This window comes from Aedes albopictus, chromosome 3 (assembly GCF_035046485.1).
Source record: "Aedes albopictus strain Foshan chromosome 3, AalbF5, whole genome shotgun sequence".
In the NCBI taxonomy this organism is placed as follows: domain Eukaryota; kingdom Metazoa; phylum Arthropoda; class Insecta; order Diptera; family Culicidae; genus Aedes; species Aedes albopictus.
The window spans coordinates 337,573,111-337,587,726 of NC_085138.1; the positions used below are offsets into that span (position 1 = coordinate 337,573,111).

The window sequence follows — 14,616 nt, forward strand, 5'->3', positions numbered from 1 at the left end:
TTAATCATTTCTACGGTCGAAATTGAAATGTGTTGCAAGAAAATGTTTGCGACTTATTACCTTTTTGTAACTTCTGACGAGATAAATCTCGCGATTGCGATTTCATTCAATACAATTATATCTAGTTGATGGAGCGGATCTGGAGTGATGGTTAGAACACTTGGCTATCACGCCGAGGACCTGGGATCGAATCCCACTCCCGACAAACTCGCAAAATGTGAGTTCTTCCTTCGGAAGGGAAGTAAAGCGTGGGTCCCGAGATGAACTAGCCTAGGGTTAAAAATCTCGTTAATACAGATAAAAAAAAATATCTAGTTGATCACTCAATCATAAATACGATTTGCAATTTTGCCATCTCTAGAATGAATCACTCTCTGCGCCTTAAGGTAGGCAACATCCTTTAAAAATTGATATCATGTTCAAGAAAAATGGAAAAACCTACGGATCCATGTTTTTATTCTGTGTCCCCTCCAGCTGTGAGAAACCATCGGACATGACATATCAAAACCCTGACTGAATCCTTTCTCGGAATTCAGTGGGAGTGTGTCAGCATTCCTAGACCTTTCATAGGATCTTTTCCATTTCTGTTCCGCTCCATTGTATGGGCCATACGCACACTCACACACGCATGCTTGCCTAACAAAACACCTCGGTCTCCCCCGTCATGCCCTACTCTTCATTCATCACCCCTTTCCTGTCGCGGTTTATCTCGATGTCCGCCGTTTCGGCTTTGGTAGGCAGAATCTATTATCGTTCACAATGGCAAATATGGTGATGAGCAAATATTTTTGGATACCAAATGTCGATTTGTGTCCCGAGCTGAGGGAAATTTATTAAAGCTATCTTAGATCAGAACTTGAAAAAGGGTAGAAAATAGGGTAGAAATAGACAAAACAGACACTTGATTTTTTGAACCCATTGTTTTTTTTACATTTCGATTTTGATTTCGCGCCCTGCGTAGTGGATAACTTGAAACTATATAGCAGTCGTACAGTAATTTACAAGTCGCCACAAGGTTGCAAAATTGATATACATCCATTAAAAAACCCCTGATCAACCTAATACAAACAAAACAAAAAAAAAACAAAAATAGATTGAATCATTAAGGTTTTATAATGATCACCAAAATATTCTCAACATGAATTGGACTCCAAACTGTTGCTTTGGATATGCACAAAAGTTTATTTTGAATTGTACTCGTATATTGAGTCACAAAATGTGTAGCTGTAGGTTGAATTTATTCGCACGTATGTTATTATCAAATACTGTTCCGTGCTGCCTAGTACAAAAGCCTAGCAAAAATATCTGTAAAAATCGTGTAAATTAGTGATTGAAGAATAAAAAAAACTCATATATAACATGTTGATAGCCATGGCTAGAACAGAAACGGATTGAAAAGGCCGTTTCCCTTCCTTTCAACTTTTCTAGCGCTGTGTCAATCTATCATATAACGCTTACGAGCTATATGCAATCAAGCGTGTGCCACATTATCTTCAGAGTAATAAATACACCAATCTATCACCATACGCCTGGCATCCACGCACAATGTGTGAACTCATTGCCAACTATATCCCTTCGGTCTGCTGCAATCATCACTTTCTTCCCCTTCCCCACATTGACCTGCAACCAGGGATGGGAACACTCACTTTCAAAGAGTTACACTTACTTGCTATTTTCTCAGCTTAGAAGCGTGCAACCAAGAAACGATGTATGGACGACTTTCGCATTGTGGTTTTGTTTAAAACTTTGCCGAACAGAGTAGGGGTCGCACACGCATACCAAAGTCGTGACAGAGTTGTAAAAGCGACTCTCCAAGAGGTGAGTGTAATTTACATTCACCTCGTGGAGAGTTGCCTTCGCAGTTCTCTCACGACTTCGGCATGCGTGTGCGACCCCTACTCTATTCGGCAAAGTTTTAGACAAAACCACAATGCAAAAGTCGTCCATACATCGTTTCTTGATTGCACGCTTCTGAGCTGAGAAAATAGCAAGTGAGTGTAACTCTTTGCAAGTGAGTGTTCCCATCAATGCCTGCAGTCTGACGTGGAAAACGCCATTGTCGCCTAAAAATAGAAGATCACAAACACTTACACACTGAAGATGCCTCCTTAGTTCGGGCTGATATCTCATTGGTTCCATGTGTTCCTAGTCTGTCCTGTCTGAGTAGCATCCACGGGCGGTCAATCAAGCTCAAACTTAAAGCCAAGGTCAAGCTCTTTTGAGAATGTTAAATAAAATTTTTAGATAGAATATCTGAAAATCTTTCACAATTCTGTCAGGATTTTCTTCTTCTTGCTTTTCAAATTTTCCATTGCATTAAAAAATCAATGACAGTTTTTTTTTTATTTTTTTTTATAACTCCTTCGGTAACTTATAAAAGACAATTCACTTCTTTGATTCCTTCTGTAATTCCAATAAGAACATATTCTAATTTTTTCGTCTTTGGAAATTCCTTCAGCAGTGAGTTTAAAAAATACTCCGGTAATTTCTTAGTGAAACTGGTTTGGAAATTTATTTGAAAATTTCTTTGGCAATTCACTGGGGAACTTCTTTGACAATTTCTTTGCAAATTCTCTCGGCATTTTTTTTGAACTATATTTGGTGATTCATTTAGAAATTTATTTGTGGAATACTGAAAATTAGCTTAGCAAATCCTTTTGGAAATCCTTCGGCAGTCTCTTTATGGATTTCGCCGGCAATTCCATTTGGAAATTTTGGGAAAATTTTTTTGGTTGTTTTCTTTTGCATTTTCAAGGGCGATTTCTTTGTAAACTCTTAAAATAATTATTTTGGAATTTTCTTTAGCTATTTTTATAGTGAGTAATGCTCACTGAGACCGGCCCACTATTTATATCTTGTTTTCAAAACTGTTCAAGGTGGCGATTTTCTGTAAGTCTTCGCCAAAAAAGTAAGGAAAATGCATTTGGTTACTCAAATTGATGGACCCCCTGTTAGTTGGAGCCACAGCAATTTTTGCGGACCCCTCGATTTTAATCAAATGGTGGTTGAACCGTTATAACTCGAAAGTTTCTCCAAACTCCAACTCAAAACGAAATGTTGTTGAAAAGAGGAAAGATAGAGCTACTATTTACAGGTTTAAAAGTTGGATCGGCCATATTGATTTCGGCCGCCATCATGGATTTTTATATCAAAACATTTTTTCGCCATGTTGGCAACCACCGATTTTCAAAATTTTTGCAGCAATTGAAGCTGAAACATTTATACACAACATATCCAAAAAATAGTGATCTATTTTTCTCCTTTCAAAAGTTATCTGCCGTTTTGTCCTTTTCCTGGATTTTGTATGGGATTTTTTATTATATAAACCGTTTATTTTAAGTTTTCTTAACACCTATATGGAAAATAATGTTTTTTCTCCCACTATATGGAATTTTCGTCCCATACTGACTTTTTCTTGTTTTGATGAATCCTTCCAGATAAGATATGAGTCATAAGTGTATGTGGTATGGACCGAATTTGCCCATTCTCCTTTCCTTGAAAATTCCACCTCGAATGTATTCGAAAATTTTTTCGACAATTATTTCAGAGTTGGCAATTTCTTCTTGAAATTGGTTCGCGAATACATTTAGAAATATCTTCGGCTATTTAATTTGGAATTCCTTCGACAATTTGTTGTCGAATTCATTTGGTAGATAGAAAATTTGTTCGGAAATACTTTTGGGAATTTCTTTGGCAATTGGTTTAGGAAGTGATAAATCATTTTCGAATTTCTACGACAATTACATTCAAATTCTTTTTGGAATTTTTGGGGAATCTCAATGGTTATATTTATGAAAATTACTTTAGCAAATCCTTTGGGCATTCCAATGGTAATTTAGGTGTGTATTCGTTTTGGTATTTCCTTCAGCATCAGCTTAGTGAACTTCAATAACATTTCTATGTGCATTCCATCTGAAATTCTTTCCCATTTTTTTTTTGATGATTTATTCGGAAACGAATATTTTTAATTTTTAAAAACTTCAAATAATCGTAAATCGTATTTTTTTAAAATAAGTTATTCCATAGGAAAATTCCTTGACAATTCTTACCCAAGAAGCACACAAGTCACAAAGGAGTATCGACAGCGCGGTTGTACAGGAGCTAAATTCATGTAATTTTATCTGAAAGACAGAACAGCTTGAAAATGATTCGTGTCCAATCAAAAACCTGCGCTGTCGACACTCCTTTGTGGCTTGTGTGCTGCGTTTTAGGAATTCTTTTGTAAACATTTTCAGAAATTTCTTTGGGAATTGCTTCGGAAATGTCATTGGAAAATTAGAAAATCTCGTACTAATCTGTTTCGCATCCAAGTCTTCAGGAATTGTTTTGGAAATTTCCAATATATTTTCTTTGGAAACCCCTTCTGCAAATATGGATGGAAATTTCTTCGGTGTTTTTTTTATTTGAGAATTTTATTTGATATCTCTGAAAATTCCTTTGGCAATTATTTCAGAGTTTTTTTGCAATTCCCTTTCGGATTTTGTTTGCTAAAATATTCGGGAATATAATTGGCTCGAAATTTCGTCGACGATTTCTTGTCGACATAAACATTCACAGGATATTTTAGGCAATTGCTTTGGCGTTTGCTTCTGTTTTTCCACTAGGAATTTCTCAGCAATTTCTTTGGAAACTACTTCGGAAATTCCATCGTCACATTTTAATGGGATTTTTAAGCAATTTTCTTGAAAATTTCTCAAAGGATTTTTTTTATCTTTTTTATATAAAATTACTTAATGAATTTTTTCAATAATATTTTTAGAAGTTTCTTCAGTGACATCTTCGAAAAATTTTTCAGCAATGTCATTAAGAATCCCTCCGCAAGAGTTCTAAATCTAGAGACAACTTCTGGAGTGATTCCTGAAGTAACTTCTGAAAGAGCTTACAATGGTACTCGTGAAAGAATTCCTGGATGAGTTCCCACAGGAAGCTCTGGAGAAATTGCCGAAGGAACTCCTGAAAGATTTGACGATAGCTTGGTGGAATTCCAGCATGGATGTCCGAATGATTAAAATAATTCCAGAAGGATCTATAAAATAAAATAAAATAAATAAAGGGAATAAAAAACAAACTCTTGCAGTCATTCCTTCAGGAAGTTCTGGAGATATTATCGAGAGAAATGTTGGAGGATTTCATGGATACATTTTCAAAAGAACTTGTTAAGGAATTCCCGACGAAATTCCTGAGAATATACAAGACAGAGCTAAAAGAAAAACGTTGAAAAAAAATCTTGAACGAGCTTCTGGGAGAATTTTTGGAATAGAATCGTTGAGTAATTCATGACAGAACTCCTAGAGGAATTCCGTAAAACACTTCTGGTGAAATTATCAAAAATACTTCTGGAAAATTCCCAAAGTTCTCAGATGGATTTCCAAAGGAATTCCTGGTCGAATTCCCACGTTTACCAAACTTTCAAGATGAATTCTCAAAGGAACTTTTGCAGGAAATCCGTAGAAGCTTCTTCAGGAATGGTTGAAAGAACTCCTTGTTAAATTGCCAAAATAACGACTGAAGCAGGCCTGCCAAAATATCAGACTCAGTGCCTGTTTTTCAGCCGAAAATGAATGAATGTGGCGGTCGTTTTCAGTTCCTCGATGTGAGAACTGACAGAGTCCGAGAGCTCCATTCGTGAGCGACCCAACAAGGTCTATTCCCAATCATCCACACACTACTCATGCTGACAGGCCATTCGTCTCAAGCGGTGGCTTGTGAGTGTGAGTGCCATATACGCTACCACGGGTGAAAATACTCAACTACATACAGAAAATTGAATGGAAATTTAGCTCTGTCAGCTCTCGCTTTCAGCACGCTGGCCGGAAAATAACAATGACAGGAAAACCAAAACGGATATAGGCCTGACGAAAAATAGCTGCCCTGGCCTGGAGTATTCCCAAAAGAACTCCCGCAGGAGGGATCCTCCTAGAGGAGCTTCTTGAGGAACTCCTGGAGAAATTTCCCGATGTATTACTGAGGGAACTACTGGAGAAATAGGGTAAGAACACTAGACATCGCCTCTTCTCTCAAATTACGTTCACCACTTCATACATAAAAAATGGAATATGCATGGAGGGGCGAAGACTAGAGCAGTGGCGAAGTTTAGTGCTTTTACCCTACTCGGAAGCAACTCTGAGAAATACCTGGATTTATTCCTGAAAATTTTTCGGATGAATTCCATAAAGACCTGCTGGAGGAAATCACACAGGAACTTCTGAGAGTATTCTCGATGAAACTGCTAAATAAATTCCAGAAGCGACTTTTAATGGTATTCCCGAAGAAACTCAGTTGGATCTCCTGGATGAATTTTTAAAGAAAGCCTGAGATTTTCCTGGAAGTACAGGTGAATTCCCTAAGAAATTGCTTCAGACGGTTTGTGCTCAGATATTTGAATCATTTTTATTCAGCTGCAATGTTTTGGGGCAGCTCAAACTGTGCTGTGTGGTTTTAAGGTGCGCTTCAGAGAGGATTTCGAAGTGCTTCAGGGGATTTCGAAGTGCTTCAGGGGATTTCGAAGTGCTTCAGGGCGATAGAAGAATTAAAGCCCTTTTAGAGGTATTTCAAGAGGTTTATGGAACGTTTCAGAAGGATTCAGGGCCGTATCTAACACCACAAATCGAGTTCTTTGGGGCCCCGTGAAAAGCCCAGAGACTTTCTGAAGCACCCTTGAAACTCCATGAGGCTCCTAAAACGCTTCTAAGACCCTTTGGGACTCTACTAGTCCTGAGTCGCCCTGAAATGCATCTGAAACCCTCTGTAGCCCCCTAAGAACCCTAAAAACTTCTCTGATACCTCCTCGAACCCCATAAGACCCCTGAAATGTCACTGAGGCCTCTGGGAGACCCCTTAAAATGTCTCTAAAACCCCCTGAAGCACCCCAGAGCCTCCTAACACAAAACACCCCTGAGATCTCTTGAAGTGCTCCAGAGACCCCCTGGAACCCCCTGAGTCTCCAGGCACTCCCTTATACGCCCTAAGATACCCCGAAATGACCCCGATATCTCCTAGTACTCCTCCCTCAATTCCCCTGGATCTAGTGAAACGTCCAGGGGACCCCCTGAAGTACCCCTGAGACCTACTGAAATCCAAAAAAAAAAACCTAAACACCTTTGATTCCTCCAGGTACCCTCGGAGACCCTCTCGGACTCCCTCCTAGACGGACCCACATAGCCACAGCTGTGAAGGCTCGGTTTAGGTACTTCTCGTAATGAAAACTTTTTCAAGTTGCTTGTGCTTAGAGTGTCTTCGTGCTTGCCACACGATATACATTAGCGTGGGCCATAGAGGTCGTTTTTTTCAGATAAAGGTTTTTTGACGCCACTTCGGGTCCTGAGTGACTGTACAATATTTGAGTGCGATCAATTATACCTATACTGTGCTTATCGCGATTGAAATTGTATGGGGTTTCATATAGGACAACTTACTTTCTCGCATTTTCTTTATTAAAGAATAAAAGTATTATAAAAGTATGTAACCGATTATGTAAAAGTATAGCCTCAGATGTCCTGAAATTTTTTGCCGAAGACTGCAAGGGTATCGATTCTTGTAACAAAAGCTATAACCTATTAATCGCCTGCGTATGCTTAACATTTAACATGTAAAATAATAACATCAATAATAAAATCTCAATTCTTGGCAAGACTTTCCAAGAGTGTAACCTTTTCCACATGGGTCCGATGCATGTGGAAAAAGTTACACTCTTTGCGATCTTCAACAAAGTTTTTTGACGCACCCTAGGCTATACTTTAGCATTAACGGTTATACAGTACATATAGGAAAATCTTGAGCAATTTTAGTGAAAAATGCGAAAAATGTTTCCCATGTAAAATCACATACAAACTTCAATCGCGATGCGCAATATGTGGGCTTAACCAATCATCATGCCCAAATTATGCAAAGTTGTTTGGGACCTCAAAGGGCATCTTCAAAACTTTGATCAGATTGAATCCGATCAATTTTAAATTATCCCATACAACGCTGACCCACCCTAATATACATATGCAAAATGGTCATTGACAGAGAAACTCTCAGTTAATAACTGTTGTTAATCAATAATAACTGTGGAGACCCCCTGGAATACCCTATGATGCCCTTGGGCTCCCTGAAACCCTCTTAGGGGGCATCTATTTAGTACGTCACGCAATATTTGGGAATTTCAGACCCTAACCATTCCTCCGGGTTTTCGTACACCTTGTCACGCTTTACGGAACCCCCTTCCCCCTTTGAGCGTGACGTACTTTATGGATGTCGCCTTAAGACCCTCTGGACTGGAACTCACATGGAACCTGTTTGAGGCCCTGAGACTGGAGCTCCGGAACCATAAACAAACATTATTCTTCGATTTTTTAAAATTATTTTTCTGTGAACAGCTGACTTCCAGCCGAAAAACTATCAAGTAACTCAGGATGGTCGACTACATATAATTATGTTTTCAAAAATCGCGTGTAAATCTAAGGGGTGCCACCAGCGGCGTCATGGTCGCGATTTTTTCCGCAGTCAAGTTCGCAGATTGTGAACAATCCTCGGTACCCACTTTACGTAATCTATGTTTAGTCCCTTGCTGTCTGAGCTGTCAGATCGGTGTAACACGCCAAATATAATTTACACAAAAGGCAATTTACACGGTAATGAATATTTATTGAGTACCGGATTGGACACAGAAAATTTAATGGTTTTTTTTTTGGTACATCGAGGTTTTGAAATTAGTCTATGGTGCCACTGTCTGATTTCTTTTGCACATCTAGAACGCTCAGACCTGTGAATGAAAACATATTGTACTTTGTGTAATATAACTCAGCTTATTTGCAGTTCCGTGTTAAAAGTTGAGCTCAATCCACCAAAGTAAACCATAGTTACTGCTTCTAGCAATTAAAAATATGCAATCGTTGGGAAATGTTATTCGACCAAAATTTATTCTCATGTCGAGCAATCCGATTACTCGAACTACGTACAGAAGAACATGGTCCGTTCCACCCATCACACTATGTTGTCGTCTGTCCAGGCATGTCAGAGGCATGTAATAGGAATGCGATGCCATTCGTTTGTATAGGTAGTTAAGGTACTCACCTGATAGGAAGCCAATCAACCAGATAACGGCAATGAACCGCCAGGCACGTTCCGGCCGAGGTTTGTACCGCAGGGGGAAGCAAATCGCGTACCACCGATCGATCGAGATGTATGTCAGCGTCAGGACCGACACCGTCACCGAAACCGTCTGAAATGCAGAAGAAGATGGAAAAAGATGAGAACAAGTTGGTGACATGACTACTGGGAATTGAGTAGACGCGTGTTTCTGTGGCAGATCGGTTTCTTTCATGAAATGGTAATGGGTACATTCCAAGGCGGACATGTGTTGACAGCCTCAGTGAAAATGATAATTTTTCCTCCCCGGTTGATGACGGCTGGCTGAGAAAGGGTTTCGTGATGATATTGCTTCTTAGAAATTTGGGAAGTCATTAATTTCCCTTGGCGATATCATTTTTGAGATATCGATATTTGATGAGGGATCATAATGCAACATTTTGCATAAAGTGATTTGATAAATTGTTACAAGGAAGCTCATTATTATTCAGTTCTCCTATGAACGTGATTAGAAATATTGAATTGAACAATTCTGTTCAATTACAATCCCCACTTCGTGAACCATTTTCCATATTACCGCAAGAGTCAAACAGACTGGCTAATTGCATCGGAAATTCAATCGATAGTACAAATCCCGCCAGTCATTTCCGCAGCCCGCAGAATTGTACCGAAAAGGCCACAATCTGTGCTGAACGTTGACAAGGGTTCGGAAACTTTCTCCTTGTTCGTGCCACACCATATCCCAGACCTCTCCATGCAATTGATGGTGCGAGGTTGCACGTATTTCATTGATTGATTGAAATCTCCCCATTCACTGGTAGGCGAGCGGGATTTGGGGGAACACGTGCATGCTCTAGATAGATCATGTAGTGTAGGCAAGGTTAGTACTGCCTGGGAAGCGTATCAAATTGATTATGTGTCCTTGCTCTGGTGGAGGAGATACGCTACAACTATCACTATGATGCGGAACTCGAAAAAAAAACAACAATCAAGTGGGGAGTGGGGACTAAGGTATCAAGTTGATTTTGCTTAAATTCAGTACTACTGGGGGTGGCCAAAATGTTCAATATATGCAACTTGTTTTCTCTCACAAAAAAGTTCAACAAGCTGTTACTTTTTATAGAATGCACTGAGGTACTTCAAGAATTTCTCTCCTTGTTTATATTTTCAGCGATTTTGTTCAGAAATACCTTCAAAAAGTTTTTCCAACAGTGGGCAGTGTCAGGGAATCTAACCCATGACCATTCGCTCATGAAGCGAACGTGCGACTAACTGCGCCACGGGAGCCGGAACTCTGGTGAACGATTCTTTGCAGAAATTTCTGAAAGATTCAAAAAATTTGAACGAACTCCCGGAATAATTTCGGTAGTAATCCTTGGAAAGTGATCCGAAGGATGCATAGTGGGATGCTTAAAAGAATCCATAAAATATATTCTGAATGCATTTCTGATATTTTTCCAAAATATCCAATGGAAGAATAAAGGAATCGCTCTGGAGTGATTTGGAATGAAATTTTTAAGGTATCAAAGTTCCGAAGGAATTTCTGTAGGGAATCTATGAAGAAAATCATAAAGGAAGCGCTGGATAATGGATCCATATAAAATTGAGAACGCATGAGCATAGATGACCGTACAATTCGTAGTTGTTACTTCGTGATTCGCCAGGATAATCAAAATTGCACAAGGAACCAACAAGTGGAGCTCAATGTGCATTTTCGAGATTATAAAACTTTATTAAGTAAATAGCTACGCCGGTCACGTTCTTACAATCATCGAGGAAGGGAAGGAATGTTACTGTGATGTACGTAGCTACTAGAGACTGAGATCACCTCATCTTTTCCACAACTGTCACGGGAGGTAGTTTTTGTTAGGGGGGAGGGGGAAAGTAATATGATTTGGATTTACTTTGGTAACTAATGGGATTCATGCAATTTTACTTGAATCAAACTTTACTTTTTCTATGAAACAAGCTCACCAATTTATATTTGTATCACCGGCGATAAATGCGACAATCGAAAAGCCAATAAAACCATCGCACACAATAGAGAAACGAATCCCACTTGCCCGTGTCTCTTCTTCGAACCCAGAAACGGGATTCATGAAAATATTTACAAAAAGCCTCTGGAGAAATTTTAGAATTCCTGTAAAAAATTCCTTAAATTTCTGATTGAAGGACTTCTTGTCAAAATCCATGAAATTATCTTGATGAAATCCCTGAATAGATTCACAAAAACAAATCACTGAAGGAATTCCCAAAGGAATCCCTGGAAGAATTTAATAAAGGAATCGCTGTAGAATAGAACTTCAAAGGAATCCCCTGAGACTTTTCTAAAGTTATCTCTATAGAACTCCTAAAGAATTTTTAGTAAAATTACTTAAGAAATTTCCAAAGGATTAACTTGGAGAATCCCTGGAACAATCTCTGTAGGAATTCTTGAATTATTCCTTGCAGAATTTCTGGGAGAATAATCAAAGGAATCTGTTCAAGAATTCCCGAAAAGATCATTGGAGCAGATTCCGAGAGAATCGCTGGAGGAGTAAGCAAAAAACACCCGGGAGAAATTTCGTAGGGAATCTCTGGAGGGATTCCAAAAGGGTTTCCCTTAGGAATTCCCGCAAAATTGTCTGATAAAAACCCCGATGGAATCTCTGGAGGGATCTCAAAGAAATGGAATTTAAAAAATCAATTCCTAGAGAAATTCCCGAAAAAATTGTCAGGGAAATCCGTGGAGGAGGAATTTTCAGTAGAATATTTTGAAGGAATATCCGGAGAAACCCCTTGAAGAATTTGCGGCACTAATTGGCACTAATATTCCTTCCGTTTTCCAACCTGACTGAAAGGACGTGGCCGGCGCCGTTATTAGACCGTTAATTAGAGCCTCGGAGGTTGCATAGTGAGCATGATTGTCCACTCCCAGTCAATTATTCAGTTGACTCATTGTGTAATTGTCATTGGTTCGGGATGATCATGGAGTAGCAACCACAAATGTGTGCAGTCAGTCTAAGCTATCCTAAGGTAAGCTAATGCGATATCATTGTATTATCCGCCCTTGCTCGGGTCAGAAGGTGTCAGGGGAGTCCATGGGGCTCCAGTGGGTCTCAGAGGTGTTTTACGGCGTTTCAAGAGTTCTCAGAAGGTTGCAGGTAGATATCATTATATCGAGCTAGCAAGTATAAATTGATATGTCGTAGGTTCGAAGCTTTGTTCATCATTGATGACGTATAACCCGACATGAACCTATTATTGACCTGTTTTTGTTTTGGTCACTCAAACCAACATATACTTAACAGGTTTCCAATGTGGGTCCAACAGTGGTTTAACATTCGGTAAAAAATGACCTGACTTTGACTCGACTTTGACCCGACCTTCTCAAGGGAAAGAATGTTCTTGAAATCCCTCTGAAATCTCCATAATCAATTTGATATGTCTCTGAACTCCTTTAGAACGCCTTTAAAAGGCTCCATAACACCAACTTTGCCGGGTTACTGTCCGTCCAGCATTAGCCACTTTCAGGATTATGAGTTCACCGTAGAGTGCAGCGAGCTCGTGATTCATCCTTCGTCGCCACACACCGTTCTCCTGCACGCTGCCGAAGATCGTCCTTAGCACGCGCCGCTCGAAAACTCCGAGTGCTTGCAGGTCCTCCTCGAGCATCGTCCATGCCTCGTGTCCGTAGTGGACCAACGATCTTATTAGCGTCTTGGTGCGTGGTGGAATCTTTTTTTACAGTAGTTTATTGTGGAGCCCGTAGTAGGCACGACTTCCACTGATGATGCGTCTTCGTATTTCACGGCTCACGTCAGCCGTTAGCAAAGAACCAAGGTAGGCGCATTCTTCTACCACCTCGAAAGTATCCCCGCCCCTAGCCCCACCCCGTATATTGTAACATTGCTGCCAAGGCTTGTCCTGGCTCGCTCAGTCCCACCTACCAGCATGTAGGGAACCGACCCACTTGGGTAGATAGGTATACTAGCTGCGTACAAAATTTCAAGTCAATTGGATCAAAATTGACGCGCGCCAACATAGACTCCGACCACTATCTAGTGATGGTCAAACTGCGCCCAAAACTCTCCGTCATCAACAATGTACGGTACCGGCGACCGCCACGGCACAATCTAGAGCGACTGAAACAATCGGATGTCGCCTCAGCATACGCGCAGAATCTCGAGGCCGCGTTGCCAGACGAGGGCGAGCTCGATGAGGCCCCTCTAGAGGACTGCTGGAGTACAGTGAAAGCAGCCATCAACGACGCAGCCGAGAGCACCATCGGGTACGTGGAACGGAATGGATGGAACGAATGGTTCGACGAAGAGTGCAGAACGGTTTTGGAGGAGAAGAACGCAGCGAGGGCGGTAATGCTGCAGCAAGGGACTCGTCAGAACGTGGACGTTATAAACAGAAGCGGAAACAGCGGACCCGCCTCTTTCAGGAGAAAAAGCGCCGCCTTGAAGAAGCGGAGTGTGAAGTAATGGAACTGCTGTGCCGTTCCCAAGAAACACGGAAGTTCTATCAGAAGCTTAACGCATCCCGCAACGGCTTCGTGCCGCAAGCCGAAATATGCAGGGATAAAGATGGAGGCCTCTTGACGGACGGACGTGAGGTGATCGAAAGGTGGAAGCAGCACTTCGATCAGCACCTGAACGGCGTAGAGAACGTAGGCACGGGAGCCCACGGCGACGGAGCAAACGATGATGCCAGTGCAGCGGAGGACTGAAATGAACCAACTCCCATGCTGAGGGAAGTTAAGTATGCCATTCACCAGCTCAAAACCAACAAAGCAGCTGGTAAGGATGGTATCTTAGCTGCTTTCATCAAAATGGACCCAGAAAAGTTGGCCACCTGTCTGCATCGGCTGATAGTCAGGATCTGGGAAACCGAACATTCACAAGAAAGGCGACCATTTGGAATGTGAGAACTTCAGGGCAATCACTATTTTGAATGCTGCCTACAAAGTGCTATCCCAGATCATCTTCCGTCGTCAGTCACCTAAAACGAATGAGTTCGTGGGAAGTTTCATCGACGGCCGGTCGACAACGGACCAGATCTTCACCGTACGGCAAATCCTCCAGAAATGCCGTGAATACCAGGTCCCAACGCATCTCCTGTTTATCGACTTCAAAGCGGCATACGACAGTATCGACTGTGCAGAGCTATGAAGAATCATGAACGAAAACGGCTTTCCTGGGAAGCTGATTGGACTGATTAAAGCAACGATGGACGGTGTGCAAAACTGCTTAAGGGTTTCGGGTGAACTATCCAGTTCATTCGAATCTCGCCGGGGGCTGTGACAAGGTGATGGACTCTCATGCCTACTCTTCAACATCGCTCTGGAAGGTGTGGTGCGACGAGCCGGGCTCAACAGCCGTGGAACGATTTTCACAAAATCCGGTCAATTTGTGTGCTTTGCGGACGACATGGGCATTATGCGAGAACATTTGGGACGGTGGCAGAGCAGTACACCCACCTGAAACGCGAAGCAGCAAAGGTCGGACTGGTGGTGAATGCCTCAAAAACAAAGTACATGCTGGTAGGCGGAACCGAACA

General features: G+C 41.0%; 1 protein-coding gene across 2 annotated transcripts in view; it reads right to left on the bottom strand.

Moving 5' to 3' along the window:
- Positions 1–14,616, bottom strand: part of LOC109412774 (tachykinin-like peptides receptor 99D) — a 670,157-nt gene that overhangs the window by 128,380 nt on the left and 527,161 nt on the right. For both annotated transcript variants that reach the window (XM_029865175.2, XM_029865174.2), the window contains exon 6: positions 9,058–9,205. In XM_029865175.2, the coding sequence (XP_029721035.2) occupies positions 9,058–9,205 (148 nt within the window). The remainder of the gene's footprint in view (positions 1–9,057; positions 9,206–14,616) is intronic.